Source organism: Silurus meridionalis, chromosome 20 (genome assembly GCF_014805685.1).
Source record: "Silurus meridionalis isolate SWU-2019-XX chromosome 20, ASM1480568v1, whole genome shotgun sequence".
Classification (NCBI taxonomy): Eukaryota; Metazoa; Chordata; class Actinopteri; order Siluriformes; family Siluridae; genus Silurus; species Silurus meridionalis.
Genome location: NC_060903.1, coordinates 10,571,001 through 10,584,791, shown reverse-complemented (window position 1 = coordinate 10,584,791; position 13,791 = coordinate 10,571,001). Strand labels below are relative to the sequence as shown.

The following is a 13,791-nucleotide window of genomic DNA, read 5'->3' as shown; positions in this document are numbered from 1 at the left end:
GTCTTTTGTTTGGATGGTCAGAGAGCACACTAGAGCTAAAAAAAACGTATCTGTAGCAATCTGCACAAGTTTGAATATATTTGTGTGGATTTAATAACTGTTTTTTTATTTTTTATTCCACAATAGCTGACCAAATGAAAAATATTTGATCACAGGTGTACTTATAATTGATGGAATAGCATGTCACTGCAAAATGTTGTGGTAGCCATGCTGACCATCCAGTTACCCATTTATCTCTACGTCTAGCAAAGACACAGCAGTTAAAAACAAAAAAATCTCAAATTTGTATTCATCTGACCAAAGTACAGTTTTACACTAAGCTCATGTCCATTCATTGTGTTTCTTATTCAAAATGTGCACCAGTATTCATTTGGGTGACACCATAATGGTGATTATAAATCAATAAAACATTACAAACACCCAAAAATGAGAAGAATCATGAGAACCATAGTGTGTGATTATGAGTAATGTCCTCTCTAAATTCTTATACAGTCAGTTTTACCAGGCGCACCTAAGCACCATAAAATAGCCCAACATCTGAGATAGTTACAGATCCAACACCAACTCCTCCATGTCAGAGCCTTTAAATGTTCATTGATGGGAATCTTTTTTAAGCATCGATTAAAATCTTCATGATGTGAGATCCAACTGGAGCTGGCTCAACCTCTAGATCCCTTTGCATCCTTGGGGTCAGCATCTTCTTCTAGAAGGTCTGAAATCTTCATGAGTGTTGCAAAATAAATTTCTTGGGATGGGTAGAGAAAGAGAAGCAGTGGAGAGGAATTAGCATAGCTGCTGTTCATAATATTAACAAGCAAAAGATGATAATGTGCATTCGATCAGATGTACCTTAACACAAGGTTATAATATGTGTTATGTGAATGCCTGGCTAAAGAGATATGTATTTAATATAACATGAACAGAGCCTATATATGCTTTTCACATTCCAAAGAACTGAAGGGTTTTTATAATTCATGACCAACACAAAATGTACGAATGCAGAAACAACTTCTTAAAAGGATTACTCATAAAACTGCTTTAAGCTAGCAGACTAGTTACCCCTTTTTATACAATAAGTATAAAAAATTATGTTTTTTATAAGGGAAATGTATTCCTTTTTAAATGAAACAAATTAAATTCATTATGAAATATTGGTGTCATTAAAAGGTCTACTTAATTTGACACAGTGTTTAGATAGGGTGTACATGTCAAACATTAACATGTATCCCAGGACTTAGTGTTTCCTATAAGAACATTGATGCTGACTTGCCGTCATCCTGTAGCACATCCTGGTGCCTTATTGTCCCCAAATAAACAACATACATGCACAAGCCATCAGAAGGCTCAATTTGATTAATCAGATTGAGAGAATTTCTTCCATTGCTCACATGGGCTTTTTGTGTTTGGATACCTTTTGATCATAGCCCACACAGATTTTTTTATCTCAAAAGTTTGTGCTACAGTAGCTGTTTTGTGTCACTAGTCCAATAGCTGTCTTTTTTTTTGGTACCAGCTACTACAAGCCAGTAACATCCCACAAGACCAGCTGCTTTGGAAAAGGTCTGACCCAGTTGTATAGCCAGCACAATTTCACATTGCTTTAAGAACTGTAATTCAATACTGGGAGAGGCCTATATTGTGACTTACCCTCTTGTAGGAGATGTAAAAAAATTCAACCAATATTTAAAAAATGTCAGTCTGCAGAGCAAATGTTTAACCAAATTTTGGTTTTGATATTCTATTCACATCAATCTTTTTTCCCTTTTACAATTTTCCACATTTTGATCCAACTTTATTATTTAAAAGCCAGGGGCCTGTTTTAAAAGAATCAGTGGCATTTTTTTTTTTACATTTTACTGACATTTGTTTGTTGACAGGTATTGAAAAGCACTTGTTATATTCTTAAACATGGCTCAATTGACTAAATATTTCAATTTGAAGAGTTTAGTGGTATATGTAAAAGAGTCTGTTACACTATTAAATTAATTTCTTACTCTCTGAATGACATAACTGACATAAATGATATAACTGACATCAACCGACAAATGATACAGGGCATAAGAGGAAAAAAAAACATCAATTACAAATGTACAAAACTACAATAGTGCAAATGCAGGTAAAAACAGAGCATGTATAAAGTGTGCATTGTCAACGTGGAAGACATGCGTGTGGCACAGTCCTCTTACCCGGTAATCTCGAGATGAGCTCGCAGAGAACAAAACGCGCATGCGCGTACGTTGCCTCGGTATCCAGCTTGTAACCATGTGACGAAAGCGCGTCCAGCTGCGCTTCTCGGTGGCTAGGCAGTACGCTCCCCGTTTCCCCGTGCCTCGCTCTCGCCATGGCGGACGGCGAGCGCTCACCATTACTATCAGATCTCGGCGATGGAACAGCCGGTAGTGGAATCAGCGGTACTTCCCCTGGACCAAGTCCGTTTTCGCAACCGAACAAACCGCAGAGTGAGTATTGTAGCTCGCTAGGTGTCCCCTCAGAGCCAATCCCTCTAGCGGTGCTGCCATAAATAGGCCCGGCTAGGTGTTGTGTAAAGAAAAATAGATGTCATAAAAATCTATGTGCGTCTCTTGTTTCTTTTTTTCGTGCTGTATAGAAGTAATTCGCGGTCAGCAGCGTGACCAACTGCGTCGTTTCTTACGTCGTACAGCGGAAATAACGCTTATTTATGAGCATGCCGGTTGCTCGGATCATTTTGGCTAATTTCTTAGGAGGCTAGCTACTTCCGCATCCAGTGTTCAGCGCTTAAATGGGTGTCTGTCTAGCATTCGTTGAATAAAACAATTTAGTATAATAAAATTAATGTTCATTATTTTAATCTGTTTCTTTTACAGGTCATCAGTGCGCTGAATAATAACAGTACTAGCTACCTAAGGCAATTTCTCAGGTGTCTTTGGTTGGAAGCTCTCGCTTGTTTATAAAACAGCGATGTGATACGATCCTGTTTTGGATTTTCGGCTGTTTTATAACTGTGTGGCCTTGTAAGAGAAATCTGTACAGAAACTCCTCTGCTGTAGTCTTCATTATTCGAGGTACAAACAAGCAGCCGGCATCTTTAGATCAGAGGAGGCGTGGCGGATCATCATAGACCAAAAGTTCACTGAGGTACTGCGGGGCAAGTGCTTTATGTCAACAGTAGCATTTTATAATTAGTGTGAGATCTGACTGGTAGCCAGTATATAATCGATAAGAAAGGATGGACATATCTTCAGGTTTACTATGTAATCAGACATGTTAATTTTAGCTACATGTGGTCCATCTTTTTAGAATTAAGCACCCACTGTTAATGAATGTGTGTCATCTTAATTTGCTGAAACAAACATGTAACTAGTTCATCTGTGAACGAGTTGAAGCTAATACCATGCTTATGATAAGTAAACCCAGAGGTAGCATATCTAAAGAATAAAAGCCCATGGGTCTATAATAGATCCTTGTGAACCTTTACCTTAGTAAGTGTAGAAAACACCCCATATACATCTACAAACAGATAATCAATCAAATACGACTGAGATAGGAGAGGGCCATTCCTTTACCCCCAAACAACATTTTCTAGTCTATTAAGGGAATATTATCACCAGTGGTGCCAAAAGCTGCACAAAGTTTATCAATTTAAACAATACGACAGCCCTGATCAGAGATCAGTAGCAGGTCATTTAACACTTCAACCAGGGCTGTTTCTGTGCTATGACTATTCCTAAATCCTGACTGAAACACATCATGAATGTTACTCCTATGTAGGTATGGGCATAACCTGTCTGCTACAACCTTATCTATGATCTTGTAGATAAAGGGAAGGTTTGATATTAGCCTATAGTTGGACAGCTATCAGGGGTCGAGGTCATTTTTTGATGACGGTTTGCTTGAACAGTTTAGGTACTGCACATAACCAGTGCTAATGGAAGAATGTATGTATTCTTATACATTAGTGTGTGATTTTTATTTTTTATTTATTTTTTATTTTTTTGATCTACAGTATATATGTTAGGCGTGTAACACAAAATTCACCTACCTCGGTTTTTAAGTCACAGTTCAGTACAATTTCAGTACAGTTTCCAGTAAATTTAAAACATTAAATTGCTTGTCGTCTCTTATTAACAATGACATTTGTGAACATCAACAGTTTACATTTTTAAAACAATTTTAAATAAAAGGCCTGCTTGGTTAAATCTTCTTCCGGCTTCTCCCATTAGGGGTCGCCACAGTGGATCATCCGTCTTCATACCCCCCTGTCCTCTACATCTGCCTCTTTCACCCTGATTACCTGCATGTTTTCCCTCACCACAGCCATAAACCGCCTCCTTGGCCTTCCTCTTTTCCTTCCTCCTGGTGGCTCCATCCTCAGCATTCTTCTACCAATATACCCCATGTCCCCCCGCTACACATGTCCAAACCATCTCAATCTTACCTCCCTCACCTTGTCTCGAAAATGTCCTACATGCGCTGTCCCTCTAATAAACTCATTTCTAATCCTGTCCATCCTCATCACTCCCAACGAAAACCTCAACATCTTCATCTGTCTTTTCCATACAACATCGCAGGTCTCACCACAGTCCTATAAACTTTCCCTTTCACTCTTGCAGATACTCTTCTATCACAAATCACTCCTGCTATCACTCTTCTCCACCCACTCCACCCTGCCTGCACTCTTTTCTTCACTTCTCTAACACACTCTACATTACTTTGCACAGTTGACCACAAGTACCTGAACTTCTCCACCTTCACTACCTTTTTTCCCTGCAACCGCACCACGCCACTGCCCTCCCTCCCATTCACACACAAGTACTCTGTCTTACTCCTACTGACTTTCATTTCCCTTCTCTCCAGCACATACCACCTCTCCAGGCTCTTCTCAACCTGCTCCCTACTCTCACCACAAATCACAATATCACTTGGTTAAATAATATATAAAATAATATATAATAATATTTTATAAAAATAAAATGTAATAAATAAAATTATTTTGATTACATTTGCACAAATTAACTTGATTTAAATAAAATGAAATAAGTGGAACATTTTATTTTAATATTTTACATTTGTTAGAGCCTATTTGTGTAATACAAATGTATCTGTGTGTGTGTGTGTTGTTTTTGTGTGTGTTTTTGTTTTACATACAATTTTTTAAAGATATGATCTAGTGTTAAGTAACATTACTGTTCTACTTATTTAATCATAATTTAACAAATATCTTCCTTCTTTCCATCCTTCATTCATTCACTCTCTCAAAATGTTGAATTGTCAGGATTTTCTCCTTTTATGAGAAATTCTTGAAGCTGGACATAAAACTCTGAAGAATCCATAATGCAAGTGTTTCCTGCTAGCCACTTCCTGGTTAGCGGCTAACACTAGCGCTATGGATTCTTTCGTTGTTTCATGCATGTGCAAACCAATCAAACAAATCCGGTACGGAGTGAGTAGCCACAGTGACACTGCACTAACCGCCACTTAATACGTTCCTGATGGAACTAATTTTTTATAACTCAGATGTTCTGCACATAAAAATAATTGCACCGAAAGCACTGTAACAAAAAAATATTTCAGTACGAATACACTTCCTTGACCAACCATGGTGTCTATGCTTCTGAAAATTGTCAATTTCTTTGTGCTTTTTAAAAAAAAGCTTGAACAGCACATATTGAAACCCCAGTCTGCTTTGAAATCTTTGCCTGGGAGAGACCTGGCTGATGCAGTATCAGCATGCTTGTGTCTTTTTGCTGTGCTCAGACTTGCCATGGTGTATGACCTGTGAAATGAAACTGTCTCTGCAGCCCTTCGGCAGACAATTTTATTTTTTTTACTACAGCCTACATGCTGAGTTCCTTCCAAAAAGTGTATGCAGGTGTACCTAAGAAAATTGATGCCATTTGGCAGGCAAAGGGTCATAACACCAAATATTAATTGATTTTGGGTTTTTTTTAATGTTATTTTACTTTATTTTTTATTGATAGGAATAAATTAACAAAATATTAAAGCATATATAATGTATAAAGAACAAGAAAAAGAGTTTTGCTCTTTGTGCTTTCTTTTCACTCACTCACTCACGCACACACACACACACACACACGAACCCAAGTGATTGTAGCCAGTTCCTCTCTGAGATGAGTGCTGGCACATATGGGGCTCTTGTAGTGTGTGTTATATATCAGTATCTACATAATGGAAGACATTACTAAACACAGTGTAAATAAATAATATTTAAATTAAAATTACATGGGTGTCTCAGGTAATCTGAACTCAGCCCAACTGAGCATCTGCTTCACCTACTGAATTCAAAACTGAAGGCAGTTAAACAATATCTTACAGATGGGACATGGTTCTTATGCTGTAGTGCAGTGTTTTTCTTTCTCCATACATTTTCAGATAGTGTAGACTTGACTAACTTTAATTAATTAATTTAAATTGCTTGTTCATGTTAATTGTATCACACAAACAGATTATATGCATTTAAAGTAGATCACTGTCTCATGGAAGAAAAGGGAGAAGGGCAAAAAAAATAAAGCTTGCTTTATTATGCCACAGTCACACTTTTACCTTTGCTTTCACTTTTCACTGGTTAAAGCACACACACACACTCAGCATCTCTATCTCTCCGAGGTTCTCTTCTCTGTGTCTTTTTTATCCTTTTTTTGTTAGGTGCCTGCTTCCACACTGTTTTTTTTACAGTAATTTTTTATTATGTAGAAATTTTTGCTTTCAAATTTGCATATTAAATGTTTGCTTATAATGTTAGTACAGTCTTTTCAGTAAAATGATGTAATTAACACATGCTGAATTATATTTCTATGCCTTAGGTTTCCCACCATTTCCAAGCCCATCTCAACCCTCTGTGCTTTTGGGTGAGGATCCTCCACCATACTCACCGCTGACATCACCTGAGAGTGGCAGTGCTCCTGTGATCAGCTGCCGTGTGTGTCAGTCTCTTATCAGTGTTGAGGGCAAGATCCACCAGCACGTGGTCAAGTGTGGTGTGTGCAATGAAGCTACAGTAAGTCCAAAAGTACCAAAGATCCCAGTTATATTGACTGGGACTTGCTGAAGATCGGTATTAATAGAAACTACTGCTCTCTGGTCACAGTTGCAGCCTTTGTTCGTCATGGTTTACATGCACATCATCATCAAATGTGCAAAATGTAATGCACACAATGGAAGAAAATGTTTAGTAAAAGACATTAGTATAGCTAATTGGTGCAAGCAACAATGTTCTGTCAGATTTTAACATTTTTTTCTGAAAAAAAATATCAGTTTTTTTCTTATTCTCTTACCTCCCTTAGCCCATAAAGAATGCTCCGGCTGGGAAGAAGTATGTGCGCTGTCCCTGTAACTGTCTACTTATCTGCAAGGTCACATCTCAGCGCATCGCCTGTCCACGTCCTTACTGGTAAGCCAGGAAAAAAAAAATCTCAGACAACAATTAAACATTTGGTTTTCGATCACTGGTTTTCTTTTATTAACAAAAATAATATTGTTTTTATAGTTTGTCTCTGCATCATTTAATGCTTTTTGCTATTGTGACATGATTGGATATGAATGAGCAGGTATACATATGTTCTCAATAAAATTTCTATTTTACAAAATAAATAATGAAATTATAGGAAAATGCTAAATGAAGTAAAACAGCATCAAGAAACTTAATTAATAAACAGTTTAAAAGTTGAATGTTACTGAGTAGTGTTTATTTCACATTTTCTGTCTCTTTGTGTTGCAGTAAGAGAATCATTAATTTGGGACCAGTGCACCCTGGGCCAGCTAGTCCAGATCCACAGCCTACTGGGGCCCGAGTGTCATGTGGCCACTGTAGTAACACCTTCTTGGTACTATATCACTTATCATTATCATAATAATTATTTTACATAAGACTGTGGCAACACCATTACATCAGACAGTACAGTGCATCTAGAAAGTATTCACAGCGCTTCACTTTTCCCACATTTTATGTTACAGCTTTATTCCAAAATGGAATAAATTAATTATTTTTCTCAAAATTCTAAAAATGATATCCCATAATGACAAAATGAGAGTGTGTTTGAAATCTTTGCAAATGTATAAAGAAAAGAAAAAAAAAAAAATCACATGTACATAAGTATTCACAGCCTTTGCTCAATACTTCGTTGAAGCTCATTTGCCACGAATTACAGCATCAAGACTTTTTAAGTATGATGCTACAAGCTTGGCACATACATTTTTTCGCAGTTTCTCCCATTCTTCTTTACAGAACCTCTTAATCTATATCAGGTGTACCAGTGCACAGCCATTTTCAGATCTCTCCAGAGATGTTCATTATGGTTCAAGTCTGGGCTCTGGCAGTGTCTGGCAGTGTCACTCAAGGACGTAATTAAATTGCAAAGATTTCAAACAAACTTTTTTCATGTTGTCACTATGAGGTATTGTTTGTAGAATTTTGAGGAAAACAATGACTTAAATCCATATTGGAATAAGGCTGTAACATAAAATGTGGAAAAAGTGAAGTGCTGTGAACAATTTTTGCAGATACACTGTATAATCATAGACAGATCATCTGCTGTGGCAACATTCAGCTTAAGTAAGTATTTGGTAATGATCAGGGTCATGGTGGATCCAAGAGGGAATACACCCTGAATGGGATGCCAGTTAATTTCAACCACTAGGGGACAGGGACAGCCTGATTTTATGTCAGATTTACGTTCATAGTTGCTTAGTGTACAAGAAAAAAGAGACAATAAAAAAGAATGTCCATATTGACCTCTGTCCACCACAGAAAACACACACAGTGGGAAGATCCAGAAGACGGTGTCCTGGTCTGTTGAATCGTGTTTTCTTTTACATCACGTGGACAACTGGGTGCATGTGCATCACTCACCTCTATTCAGCATAGCATCAGGATGCACTATAGGAAGAATGCAAGGCATTGTAGGAAGTCTGGTGCGTTGGGCAATGTTCTGCTGGATAACTTTGGGGCCTTGCATTTGTGTGTGTGTTACTTCGACACACACCACTTGCCTAAACAATGCTCCAGACCAAAGTACACCCCTTCATGCGAACAGTATCCCTAATGGCAGTGGTGTCTTTCAACATGATAATGCAGCCTGGAACGCTGCAAAAATTGTTCTACAATGGGTTGAGCAAGAGATTAAGCTGTTGGCAGTGTGAATTGACATCTGTGGGGTGTGCTGGTCAAGTAAGTCTGATCCACATCGGAGTCCCCCACTCACCTCACAACTTACAGGACTTGCTGGGATCTGCTGTTAACATCTTGGTGTCAGATACCACAGAACAGATTCGGAGGTTCTGTGAGCTCCAAGCCTTAGTGTAAGGCTGACTACAGAGAACAGCTCCAGGTTTGAAGCTCAGACACTGATTTTATTTTTCCTCCCAAATTCTTCACCAAACATGTTTGAGGGAGTTTTTTTCCCCTAAAGTGATTGTCAGGATTTAACTTTGTTCTTTTAAAGGCTCTTCAGGATGTGCTGAACAAACAAGCCCCCAAAACTCAACTTACAGGACTGATGCTCTGTGTCAAGTATACAGATTGTTTTAAATAGTACAGACTTTTAAAAATAAAAATACAAAAAAAAGTAAAAAAAAATAGTCTCCGGACTAGAAAGATACTGTAGCATGTTGTGCAACGCCAAGTTCACCACATATAGACATAAAGGTTTTCTGTTTATGCAAACTACAAGAGATCCAGCAGTGCATTTGTAACATCCTTCAGGTAGGACCAGGCATTCAAAAGCTTACATGACTACAGAAGTCAGAGAAACTAAATCTGCACTTATTTAGTCCTATAATGTTTGATGCTAAGGTCTTTAACAAATCTCCAATTAAATCTGGTGCTAATTGCTCATTGACAATCCACAGAAAAGCATTGCTAACTAGACCTGGGCCTGAAGCAAGAGTGCATTTAATTTCCAAATCTAACAACAGAATACATTTAGCTTGTTGCTTAGCTGGTGGTAATTCAGAAGAAGGGGGTTCACCTAAACTCACACATTTTGGAAGAAAAAAATTGCTGGTATTATATTAATCATTATCTGTTTTTTTTTTTTATTCAAAATCATCCCCATAATTAGTTTTTTTTTGTGTGTGTTGTGCTGCAGCTGTGCATTCATCATTATCATTCTCATGTTCATTAAGAACAGTTGTTTTCTTCTCTTTGCAGTGGACAGAGTTTACTGACAGGACACTAGCCCGGTGTCCTCACTGCAGAAAAGTGTAAGTGTCCAGTTATTTAATTTGATTTTATTTAGGGTTCCAAAGGGGTGGAACATTTCCAGAAACTTTCCACATGAACTTCATCTGGGGAATTTGAGAAATATTCCAAGTTGGAAACTTAACAGGAATTTATGGACATGAAATAAGAATCTGGGGAAATTTATATAATCTGTATTGTATACAAACATGAATATAAACTTTTTGTTTGGTCATAAGCTGACATGCATGCAAAGTAATACAGATTTTTTTAATGACTTTTTTTCTTGGATTTAATTGTAAGTAGAACTTGAATAAATACTCCTCAATCAGCATGCTTGCTAAATCAAAATATAACCTACTGTACTGGTCAAAAGATGGGACTTATTACTATTTTTAAGGATTTTGAAAGAAGTCTCTTATGGTCATAATTAAAACCTGCATTTTTTGCACCGCTTGTGATAGCTAGCCTTAAAAATTATAAATGAAATACTGCCTGGCTAGCTATTGTATAAACACATTTTGGTAACTTCTAGTTACCAAACTAACCAAAACGAACTAATTATTTCACCTAAATGTCTGCCCAGTCAGTGTACAATTTGAAAACAATATTTTAAATAAAATACCTGCTTGGTTAAATAATATAGAAAAATAATATAGATATAAAAAATTTGAATAAATCAAATCAATGCAATAATTAATTGTAATTAATTAATTAGTGGTGTAACTGTTTTCCTGATTTAACCAAAATGAAATGTCAGTTTTATGGTTAGTAGAACAGTATAATGCCTGGGTATATGCAAATCTATCTAATAGTAGGATTTTTAAGTGTTTTGTATTCAGATCTACTGAATATCTCACTAAAAAATCACCAATGTTTAACACTGAAACTCCCCTGCTGCAGCTCTTCAATTGGTCAGACATACCCAAGACGGCGGAGTCTGTGGTGTTTCCTCCTGTGCTTGCTGTTCAGCATCTCAGCTGCTGGACTTATTGTAAGTGTAAACAGACCACAATGCTTACTCATCTAAAGATCTTTTTTCTTTTTGTGTGCCTGCTCTTGCCTAATATTCCTTTTTCCTAATTACTCACAATCTCTCTGCAGGCAGGGACGTGGTCTAAGGCACAAGTATATGGGGGGATCTATGCTGCTTGGGTGGCCATGCTGATACTGGTTGTGGTGACCCTGGTCAGAGCACTCTACTGGACCTGCCTACGGGTCAGCCAACCCCTGCAGAACTTCACATAGAGAGGGGGGCCGGGGGTGGGGGGTGTAATGTGGAATGGTAAAGGGGAGAGAGATTCAGGAAAATAGTCAGACTGGTGGTAAATAATCTGAGGAAACTGCTGATAAATACAGTAAGGGATGCATCAAAGCATTAAGCTGTGTAAAAGAATGACTACTGTGAAAGATAATGGGATGGTGAGCAGGGGCAGCTGGATGACCGCATTGAGCTAAAAAAAAGTTATTTGTTTTAAGTAAATATTTATTGAGCTGAAAATAGGACCAGTGGCTTTACCAGTGACTGTGCAAACCTACTGACAACAAATTCCTGTGGCCCTGAATATTTTAATCTTGTACCTAACACACACACACACACACACACACACACACACATATATGAACGACTCTGAAACTGTTTTATCGATGGTGGTAGGTTTATTTGGCATAGATGAAACACTATCTGAGAGACAAATACCCTCACACACCTTTAATCCATGGACTGTGTTTGACTGCATAACTGGAAATTTGCCCCAACATGAGCAACAGAGGTGTCGAGTAAAATGTAGTCTTGACTAATTAGTTGTTACTGTAATATGCGTAAGTGCATTTGTAATTGCTTTTGATATCAATACATCTGCAGTCCGATGCATCAAGAGGCCTGAAAAAGAGATAGACAGACTGCTGTTTCAACACACCCATCCAAATCCACCAACATTTTCAGTCTTATGACATTATAAACAAATACTTAATCCTAATCTGAGATTATATAGGCATAACTATATACTGCAAAAAATCTGTTAGCATTAATCCAGAAATCGCCATATATTATGAAATTGTGTCGCCTAATAAATACCATAAATCAGTCATTGAGAATTCCGAGTAAAAATCCTGTGATGCTTTTTAATTTGTATTCACATGCTTGGCAGACATGGTGCAAAAATTCAGTCACCAATTTTTTGATGCGCTTTCAGTACAATTAACAGCATAATATAGTCAGTAAGCATGATTGTCATTACTGCTAATTAATGAAAAGAATTGCTCACCTGCACAAAGAGGATCTCTTTTACACAGTACAAAAAAATCTCATACATGCTTAAAAAAATCTTGTTTAATGATTCTGACATATCACACACATTTCCAGTTTGTCTTCTTTTTAGTTTTCCTTATTCAGTTTTTTATTGTTTTAAATTTTGGTTAGGGTAAATACTTGCTATTCTTTTAATAAGAGGATTTAACCGTTCCTTGAAACCTTTTTTTGAAAACACTACAGCATTTGAAAATTAGTGTTCATGTACTAACCATATGAAGAATTATTGTAATCTATATACCCACTCTGCCTGATGAAGACTACAGAGCTGAAAGGTATTCTCTTATTTATTATCGGAAGGATGATGTGGAAGTCACCATTACATGACATTTACAATGTCATTAACTTAAATTTGCTACAGCTGTGGTCATATAAAAATGTGCTAATCACATATATGTTTTTGTATTTAACTGCTGTGTGTTGAAGCTCAGTTTAGGACTTCAGGCACCTCTTTTATATTTATTTATATATATATATATATATATATATATATATATATATTTATAAGAATACTCCTTGATTTGATGATGAGTGATTTTGGTTTTAATTAATATCCCCTGACTCAGTGGACCATGAGTGCCTAAATGAGGATAATAAAAAATGCTTTGTGTAGGTATCCCAAATGTTCTTACCCAGTGTTTTTCACTCTCAGTCTAGCATGTTTGAAGGAACTCTGTAGTAAACAGGCCGTTCTGATTTGGTGGACTTTATTTACAATTTATTGAGGATAAATGCACGATTTCTGTGCTGTCCATCGATAACAAACATCAGTTTTAAAGAATTGGTTAATTATCCTCCAAAAATGCATGATTAAGAGTGATAACTGCTGTAAATGGTGAATACTTGTGAACAAGGTTAGCATAAAATCACTAAGAACCCAATGAAGGTCATAAAAAGGAGTGTGGTGCTGCAAGACTGGGTTCTGGGTTTATGCTACTGAAATGCATATTACTTTGTGATTTGTGCTTTAGATTTTTTTTACAATGATTAAAAAATCATTACATTGTTACAAATCAATACATTGTTCTTTATTGATATAAATGTCAGCGTTTTGTTTTTCTGCTTCACGTTTTCCAGCTCCAAAATGAAATGGCTAATTAGATTAAACATTTCAGTGGTTTATCCCCCAAACCAGGTACAGAGGTGCCTTGTGTCCTAAACTGTTTACTTTTAGCATACAAGTACTGATACCAATCTTATTTATGCCAGGAGCATTGAGACCAGAATGATGCTTTTCTCTGAGTTGGTTTGCAAACAAGTTTGTTACAAGGCATGAAGACAATATAAAAATAAGAAAACAGTC

At 36.9% G+C, this 13,791-nt stretch overlaps 1 protein-coding gene and 1 long non-coding RNA gene across 2 annotated transcripts; one reads left to right on the top strand and one right to left on the bottom strand.

Annotated features, from left to right (window-relative positions):
* Positions 1-260: 260 nt before the first annotated feature.
* Positions 261-2,323, bottom strand: LOC124403095. Its single transcript, XR_006928834.1, has 2 exons — positions 2,187-2,323; positions 261-745 (listed from the first exon to the last, which is right to left on the bottom strand). It is a non-coding gene; the product is annotated as an uncharacterized LOC124403095 (long non-coding RNA).
* Positions 2,211-13,791, top strand: pip4p1a (phosphatidylinositol-4,5-bisphosphate 4-phosphatase 1a). Its single transcript, XM_046876679.1, has 7 exons — positions 2,211-2,459; positions 6,804-6,997; positions 7,284-7,390; positions 7,718-7,823; positions 10,148-10,200; positions 11,081-11,171; positions 11,282-13,791. The coding sequence occupies exons 1-7, from the start codon at positions 2,342-2,344 to the stop codon at positions 11,423-11,425; spliced, it is 813 nt and encodes a 270-aa protein (XP_046732635.1). The 5' UTR covers positions 2,211-2,341; the 3' UTR covers positions 11,426-13,791.